Source organism: Haliotis rufescens, unplaced genomic scaffold, assembly GCF_023055435.1.
Source record: "Haliotis rufescens isolate VD_foot unplaced genomic scaffold, xgHalRufe1.0.p SCAF_8, whole genome shotgun sequence".
Lineage (NCBI taxonomy): Eukaryota > Metazoa > Mollusca > Gastropoda > Lepetellida > Haliotidae > Haliotis > Haliotis rufescens.
Genome location: NW_025964372.1, coordinates 22,134,332 through 22,144,059, shown reverse-complemented (window position 1 = coordinate 22,144,059; position 9,728 = coordinate 22,134,332). Strand labels below are relative to the sequence as shown.

Sequence of the window (9,728 nt, the reverse complement as noted above, 5' to 3'; positions counted from 1 at the left end):
CATGGATTTCTCATATTTAACAATACGGATTTCTCATATTTAACAATACAATACGTATTTCTCATTTAACAACACGGATTTCTCATATTTAACAACACGGATTTCTCATATTTAACAATACAATAAGGATTTCTAATATTTAACATCACGGATTTCTCATATTTAACAATACAATACGGATTTCTCATGTAACAACACGGATTTCTAATATTTAACAACACGGATTTCTCATATTTAACAATACAATACGGATTTCTCAAATTTAGCAATACGGATTTCTCATATATAACAACACGGATTTCTCATATTTAACAATACAATACGGATTTCTCATTTTTAACCATACGGATGTCGCATATTTAACAATACAATACGGATTTCTCAAAATTAGCAATACGGATTTCTCACATTTAACAACACGGATTTCTCATATTTAACAATACGGATTTCTCATATTTAACAATCCGGATTTCTCATATTTAACAATACGAATTTCTCATGGTTAACAACACGGATTTCTCATATTTAACAATACAATACGGATTTTTCATTTAACAACAAGGATTTCTCATATTTAACAACACGGATTTCTCATATTTAACAATACAATACGGATTTCTCATATTTAACAACACGGATTTCTCATATTTAACAATACAATACGGATTTCCCATATTTAACAATCCGGATTTCTCATATTTAGCAATACGGATTTCTCATATTTAACAACACGGATTTCTCACGCGTGCGTGCGTGCGTGCGTGCCGATTTATAGTGCTAGCTCAATGAGATACCATGCTGCAGTTTAACATGAATACCTCGCTCAGACACAGTATACTCACTCCGAGCCGACCAGTCCTTGCTTTAGACCCTTAATGCCGAGCGCCAGACAGGGTAACAACAAGTACCATCTTTTAACGTCTTTTGGTATGACGCGGCCGGGGATCGAACCCTGGGCCTTCCGCTCTCCGGGCGGACGCTCTACCACTAGACCACGGAGGCGGTCCAATATGCCAACAGACTATGCTTGTCGTAAGAGGCGACTAACGGGATCAGGTGGTCAGACTCGCTGACTTGGTTAATGCATGTAATCGTTTCCCCTATGCGTGGACCGATGCTCATGATATCAATCACTGGATTGTCTGGTTCAGACTCGATTATTTACAGACCGCCGTCATTTAGCTGGAATATTGCTGAGTGCAGCGTTAAACAATCAAACAAACAAACAATTGGGATACGATGACATGCATCAACCAATTCAGCGAGCCTGACCACCCGATCCCGTTAGTCGCCTCTTATGACAAGCACAGTCGCCTCTTTTGGCAAGTATGGGTTGCTATTTTCGCTTTATAAGTGCAATAATCTTAAACGCAACGTTAAACTCCATTTCACCTCACCCCAAAATGAGCAGGTATGAGTGTTGACAGGCTTTGATATTTGTATTTCATCGTGAAATACTTTGTTTAATCTGAACATGCTGAAAACTTACTTTCGCTGTAGTGAAGAAACATTATTAAAATCAGGTGAAATATATTTTACGTAAAAAGTACCGTCAGTCTGCCTCATTGACACTGTATGGCTTTCAGAATAAGATCACGAAGACCACAAACAAAATATAATATGAAAAAATTTGCTTTTTTTTTGTCATATAAAATGTCATCTCATCTTGTGGTTCGCTAAAGTTGATATTTTGACTTGTGGATGTGCCAATCATGATAATACCAAATATGTCAGATCACAAGATAAGATAAATACATCATATTATGGTTATTTGAATTTATTTTGTCTCTGTGTGTTGTATTGTATTTCTTGTGTTGATTGAATTATCAAATTATCAAAATGATCCCACCGTTTGACTTGATTTAAAAAAACAAACAAGTTCTAGTGTTTGTGATCAAAAGCTAAATCCTACATCGTAATTGCACACTGACACAGTTAGCACAACTATCATCTAATATAAATTAACATGATTTATCAATAACACATTACATGATGTTCGCCACTTCAACAAGGCACGCAATCGGGACAAACTGTGACAATTTAACCATCCCGGTACCTTTATCGTAAGTATTGAACATTATTCTTATTGACAAACTATTCTACTGTTATCTGGTCTCCTTATCGATATAAATTTGAATCTGGCCGTTCTGTTGTGATTTCAATTTAAAATATCCATGACCACCTGGTAACTCCCAGTGCAGTTTATGGTAGCTGAACAGACTTAATACAAATACTACTGAAATCTTGTAAAGAATAATTCATTGTTTACACACCTTTAAGCCAAACTATATATTGTGAGTTTAAATAACTTTGCGGGTTGTATTTGTCGAAATATTGACCTTTTGACCATATCTAGATATATGTCACGAACTAACTAAATTGATATGTTGATATAATGTATCAAATTGTAACCTACTGAGAATTTACAATCGTAACAAATCAAAAGTTTGCATCAGTTGCGTATTTGATGTAAATTGTAATGGACTCAAATGCATTCCAATAAAATATTAGACCTCTCGATCTACTTGTGCTGTTGTGATTGTGAACAGTTGTTATTTTGATTGTCAATGTTGACAGATTAGATAGCATGAGGTGTAATATTTCAACTGAATTATTACATAAAGGGTGTGTAAATATTTAAAGTAAAGTACAGTTTGATCTGCAATTTTGGTAACAATTAATATTTCTACCAAAATGATATTTACTTTACTGTACCAATTTAATCATGTCATGAAATGAACAAAAACCCAACTAATTAATGTCCAGTAAATGTTCAATCTACATTTGATCTTTATATAATTTACAGAAACAGATAACTCTTTAACAGTTTGTATTCAAATATTTCAAATGCATAAATTGATATTGACATTACTAAAAACTTAAAGTATAAAAAGAATTATTTTTAATTCCCATGCGTATTGCAATCATAACGCATTAATTCCCTTTGTTTAATTGTGAAACCCATCTGGTTTTATGTCTACAAACATGTTTTGAAACTTTTAAAACAAAAAGATTTCTTTTGTGGAAGCAATTGCCATGTATTATTGATTATTAATCATATCAATTTATATATAAGAATATAGTTGTGCTTACTGTGTCATTTTGCAATAATTATATTGTTATGATGTAATATTTTACTATTGTTAACAATCTTTAGAACTTTAGTTTATTTATAAAAATACATAGAAGAAATTTGTTTTCCTTGTCAAATAACGATGATAGCATGAATTTATCTCATGCTCCTTGTATGCATGCTCCTTGTGAAAATTCATTCCATTTCTTCTTCGAATGTACCTTATATGATGATTTTAGGGAGACATTACTGACAGCTATCGATAATCTTGGAGGACAAAAAACTCTACATAGTGTTCTTTTTGGTGATCCAAACTTAGATGTTTTCCTGAATACAAAAATATTCTTGTCTGTACACAAATTTATAGAAACGACTAACAGATTCAGTAGCTAGCATATTATTGTTTCCAAACTGTTATTCATTAATATTGTTAAATCTATATTCAACACTAAAATGTATAATATTAGGATATGTATGAGATGCACACCGTCTTCACTTTCCAGCACATTGTACATATCCTTCATATGAGCACTGTATATATATTGCGCACTATGTTTCCACAATGGGAAGCTTCAAATGTAAATTGTTCATTTTCATTATGCAATATCATGTATAACTGTATATAGGGAGAAGGCGAAAATAAGTGCTGCCCTTTGTCTTTTTTGACAATAAAATATGTTTAATAATATTTCATCTTGTGATCTGACAAAGTTAATATTTTCAAGTCAAGATATCAACTTTAGTAAACCACATGAAGGGATAAACATTGCATTTGACAAAATAAATTCAAGTCTTATATTTTCTTTGTGATCTTCATGACCTTACTCAGAAAACCATAGTGTCAATGAGGCAGACTGACTGTAGGTGTGACAAAACGTGATATTTCACCTGATTTTCACTCCAGCGAAAGTATGTTTTCAACATGGTTAGACTAAACAAAGTATTTCATGATTAAATACATACCGGTAATGCAAATATCAAAACGTGTTTCATTAAAACAAGAGTGAATTTCTGTGTGACATTGATATAAAGAGCTTTAGTACACTGTCATTAAATTGATGCATCTGTTCAGTTTACTATTTACAAAGAATATACTGTTTGAGTTTTCGACATATCAGAAGAATTGATGCCTTCAAGATTGTTCTTAAGTAGCATGTAATGTTACACACTGTGATTAAATTTCTTTAAACTTCTCTATTTCAGAAGAATGTTGTTTTCTAAATAAGCAATATTTTGAGAGGTGAATATGCATTGTTTATAAAAAATGTTATTGAAGTAGGAATATTATTACAATATTATTGAATTATTCATTTCAGGCCAGCGAGTCAACACAATGAAGTACTAGTATCCAGTGACGGATGTCTGGAGGAGCTTTCTGCTGACAGTAACACAATGGTTACAATGTGCGTCCTGTCAAAGGACGAGGAAGTGAAAAGCCATAATCATTTAATCAACAAATGTGCTTCCTGTCATATTTCACTTAAATAGGACGAGGAAGTGAAAAGCCTTATTCACTCACAAATCAACATGGCCAATATTTATCGGACACTGAAAAAGCACATTGTACCATTTGTTTACAAGCAAGAAAATTATTTTCTCCTGGAATTTAATTAGGTGCTTTTGACTGACAAAGACACCCAGTCCATGTTAAGTTTTGAAAACTTATATTGTGGGAAATAAAGATATGAAAATTTTGGTTTGTTTTCTTTGTTAAATATGAGAAATCCAGATTGTTCCATCAACATAATTTGTACCGATACATATATTTTATCTTGGCTTGATTACCAATTGCAGTTGATTCCTTTATATCTTTTGTTATTTTATCTGTACTCATATCTGATCAAGACATTTTCAAACTATTCAGGATAAATGTATTAGTAGCTTCCTTTTGATATACAATTACCTATCATCATACAGGATTCGGTGAGGGTGTTCAAGAAGTTGGTAGTTGTATCAATTCTTATATTTCTTCAATTTCATACATTATTTATATTTATCAATTTTTAGTTTCCCTTTAACTTATTTTAAACAGTTCACACATTATTACTTTTGTCGGCACGATGCAATCTCAATCGGCAATAATCAGTTAAGTAAGTGATGTTTGAAAGTATCATCTGTCATTGTACACACTGAATAGAGTTATCGCCCCTTCTGATTATTTATTTTGACACACGAATTATTTTCATAATTAACATTGTAATATGTTAAAATGAAAATCTTAGCAGAAAAAGTGTCTTTTGTCAACTGGACTTATGGCAAAACGAAAGTGCGTTGTTCAGCAAACACCACTATGAAACGTGAAATAAACATATCTCAATCTTGATCTAGAGTTCGCCAAGCCAAGCATTGACTGAGCAATTTTGCAAAAGGAAACTGACGTGTTTCATGTTATGCGGTTTATTTACGAAACAAAACTTCTGTCATTGAATGTACTGTCACACTGTCTCTATATGCCGACGAGGTTATGATAAAACAATCTATTTCTGAAATACGTATCTCGAAATGCACCTTTCGATTCACTTCCGGGATCCTGACAGCAAAATGCTAATTCCAGTGTATTACAGGCATATTTTAGTTGGACCTCATGATTTAATGTGAAATATCTTCTGTATTAGATACAGAGGATACCATTTTTTGTTTGTTTAAAATGTCCATCAGTGAAATGCACAAAATGCTGTCTGTTCCCTATGAGCTGATGCGACTCTCACTGCATGGAGCTATGCTCTCCAAGCCTCGTTTTCGATCCAAGATGGCGAAAGTGTGAAAAAGGTCAATATGTCGCTCCTATTCAACCCTCATTTTGAAGCTGAGCAAAACTCAAAATACATCGACACCACACATAAACTTCACAGTTCTGAATTTTGAAGGACATTCTCTGTTCTGTCGGTCATTTTAAGCAGCGCAAACTTACTAAAACAACCTCTGAAAATATTAGGCTCATCGTAAATATGCATGAATCAACATTCACGGCGCTATTTCGCATATTTTAAAAATCTAATAGAGAATGATTACTCAGAAAACAAAAATAGTAATCTGTGATTTATCATACTACCAGCGATCTTTCTGAAACAAACACTCCAAAGTAAACATTCCGCCATATTGGATAGTGCTTCCAAAATTCCGTTTCGCGTATGCCGGTTATGAGACGCCTTCTGCATCACATATATTTCACACTTAGCTGCAATGGTAAGAAGTGTTCATACACTTTAGCATCAAACGACAAATTGTCTTTGTCACTAATACAAATGGTCTAGATGAAATAAAGTGAATTATATCATTTGCTGCTCCAGGAAAAGGGTAGATCTACTGTAGGGCCTACTTGTTTTAAATGTAAACAAAGCAAAATTTAGATTTTACACTTTGTAGCATTTTCTCCTATTTTGAGAGATCCATTGTCTATTCGTTGCATACAATGGCTATTTTTTTTTTTAAAGAATATTCATGGGAAGTGTATCGTATAGCAAGACTTAGGGAATATAAAATGTATACATTGCAATGATTTGGTTGTGCGTGACGGCAAACATAAAATGAAATAACAATGCGCAGATTTGTCAGGGTTGTTTCTAAATACTAACATGACAAATTTGTGTATGGGCAATCCCTGAATCCCGCCTACTGCTTTCAATGAACACGCCATTTTTAAAAGTCGGTCACTGATGGTGATGTCATACTTAAACATTGTTGTACATATTTAGATTTTTGTTTAGGTGGAAGTCGGTTGAATAAAAATACACAGATTTTGCGCATCTTATACGTATTTTTTCACGCAATGAATTAAATTATTGATATGTACATGTTCAATTAGGAGATAAACCTACTGTGTTTTGAAATTTGATGTAGTCCCGCTGTAGAATAGATACCTCTTTATTTTAATTTTGAACCGAGCGCTTTAAGAGATATAATTTCATACGTTGATCTACACCACAAAAATGTTTAACCTTTGATAATCTTATGTATGTTTGAACATTATTTACAGCCGAAATCGACCGATTTAGTGTCGTAAGCTATATTTCTTATTTTAAGACAAATGTTAGAAGATGAAATTAACTGTAAAATGTACGTATTTCCTTTGGACTGTAATGTTCAATATTTGAATTCCAGTTATCATCTTACTAAAACTGATTTTTTTATATACTTCAGTGTGTAAGAATAAGTTTTCTGAAGTTTAGAAAAGTGATATTTTCATTGCAGTGAACACGACACTTGATATTTACTGCAGTGATGTCATACAAGAGTTACCCCCCAGCCACCCACCCCTAAATTATCTCCCTTTATCGTCAGTGACAAGCCCTTACACAAGTTTTATGATCCCTGGCCTACATCCTGGCTACACAATGATGTATGACAAATCTATTAATGTTTTTCATGATACTTCCAACGTAACTTATATACCTGGACTGACCATGATGATAATATGCAGCGTTTGCACTTTAAGAAGATGTTTTATATATACTGGCGGAAAAAGGTAACTGATCATATAAATTGGTGTAAATGTTACGTTATTGAAAATAACAACATGCTATTTGGTCATTCGTCTGACAATGTTTAACATAAATGCATTGACGAAACCAATACCTGGTAACATGAGACAAGCGACAAGCCGTAAATGAGCGATGGTGTAACAAATCTATTACCAGTGCAAATATCGGCATTCGTCACCACTCGCCCCTTTCCGTAACCTGCAAGAAGACTCGTCCCCCTATCGTATGATTTCAAGTTCTTTGTCAAAGAATCCCTCAGAAATAATACTTGATTTTACATATGTCTTGCATCTAAAAATATATACCCAAGGCACAGTTAAATGTGTTCAAACATACTGTATAATTCCGCATGTCCAGATGTGCTTTAAATTGCATCTGAAATATATTTAATATACGGGGAAATATGTGTGAACCATTACGCAACGAGTTGACAATTGGTTTAAGTATGCCCGTTTGCGCTAAGACGGAACCAGGTCGCAAAAATCGCCACGAGAGGCATACGTGAGCAACTCGTGTTATTCCGGGACAAGCGTCTTCTTGCAGGTTACGGAAAGGGGCGAGTGGTGACGAATGCACGAGAGGGGCACGAGTCGCTATTCGGCTTGTCCCGGAATAACACGAGTTGGTCACGAATGCAAATATCGGGTGTAACCACCATTTGCGTTGGTACAGATCACAGGGTAGCCTAGCCCAGTGGTTAATGGTCACGATGCTCAAACATTTTTGGTGCCCCTCCCTGGTATGAAATATTGCTGAAAAGAGGCGTACAACAAAGCTTACTCATTGCCTACGTGATGTTCCATATATGGTCAGGGGCGGTCGGGAATTCTTGTGGTGAAAAATTTGAAACCCGGGTTCGATCCCCCACGTGGGCATAATGTGAGAACCCCCGCCGTGATATTGCTGGAACATTGCTGAAAGCGGCGTAGAACGATACTCATGCGTTCCAAATGTGTCTACAAATTGAATTATGTATGAATGAGATTTGTTTTCACTTGTAGACGAATATGACGTCACCGGCTGTCCTGCAGAGACTTGGCCTTGTCCTCCTGTGTTCAGTTCTTGGTCTGACATTGGCCATCTGGCAAGGAGTCTTCGTACCACCCGTCATCTTCCAGCCAGCACAGCAGGGCAGCAACGAACCTCAAAGAACTTTTTCGGGCAGATGTGGCGTCAACATTTCACATACCAAAGAAGAGGAAATTAAGATGTCAACATGCGTGGCCAACTTTGCCAGTTTCAGGGCCAAATATGGGTCCGTAGATCGCCCCAAGATGGAGATTGATCGTGTCGACAGTCATTCCTATCTAACAGCTGACAGTCGAGTGTTAGAAGTCGGAGGATATACTGGTGTAGATGCGGCTAAGCTAATCAAGAAATACAACCCCCATTATTTGGCTCTCGAACCTGTACCCCGTTATTACACTATTTTGGAACAGCGGTATAACAATAATCCCAAATACAAACTTTTCAAATTTGGTCTCGGCAAGGAGAACAAGACCTTACTTCTGAATATAGATAACGATGCCACGTCACTATTTCGGGCGAAACATGCGTCGGGCAAAACCAAGGAGGAGGTTGCTTATATTCATGAAATTAAGGGCTTCTTTAAAAGTGTTGATGTGTATACAAACCCCATAGATCTTGTCACAATCAACTGTGAAGGGTGTGAATATGAGTTGCTTGAACTGCTGATATCATCCGAAATAGTGGAGTATCTGAAAAAACATCCAGTTTCAGTTTCACCTTGACCTTCCAGGAATAGCCAATCAGGAGTGTCGTTACTGCCAGATCATGACATTGTTGTCCAGGACACACAGACCTACTTTTCAGTATTCCTACACATGGCAAAGCTGGAGGCTGAAGAATATTTGATTTTATAGTTTCAAATTTATGTTAAGAGTTTTATAAGTTTTCTTTTCTTGGAGCAGATGCATTTAAAGGTAATGAATCAGTAATTCTGTGGTTGATGTGTGCGAGAAACACAGAATATGTGCATAACAAATCCATGCCACAGTCCAACATTTCATTCATCACAGTTTGTTTTAGATATGTACATGCATCTCATTATTCTACTAGCATAATTATTTCTGTGCCGTGGACCTTTTGATTATTAGTGTTTGTGTGTTCATGTGTTTTAACACAGGCATTAAGGGCACGGTTCTACAAATGTG

The 9,728-nt window shown here is 35.2% G+C and overlaps 1 protein-coding gene and 1 long non-coding RNA gene across 2 annotated transcripts; both read left to right on the top strand.

The window, feature by feature from the left end:
- Positions 1 to 2,004: 2,004 nt before the first annotated feature.
- LOC125376928 lies at positions 2,005 to 4,623 on the top strand. Its single transcript, XR_007219389.1, has 2 exons — positions 2,005 to 2,063; positions 4,390 to 4,623. It is a non-coding gene; the product is annotated as an uncharacterized LOC125376928 (long non-coding RNA).
- Positions 4,624 to 8,546: 3,923 nt separating this feature from the next.
- Positions 8,547 to 9,421, top strand: LOC124142878. Its single transcript, XM_048389450.1, has one exon. The coding sequence runs from the start codon at positions 8,562 to 8,564 to the stop codon at positions 9,303 to 9,305; it is 744 nt and encodes a 247-aa protein (XP_048245407.1). The 5' UTR covers positions 8,547 to 8,561; the 3' UTR covers positions 9,306 to 9,421.
- Positions 9,422 to 9,728: the final 307 nt, after the last annotated feature.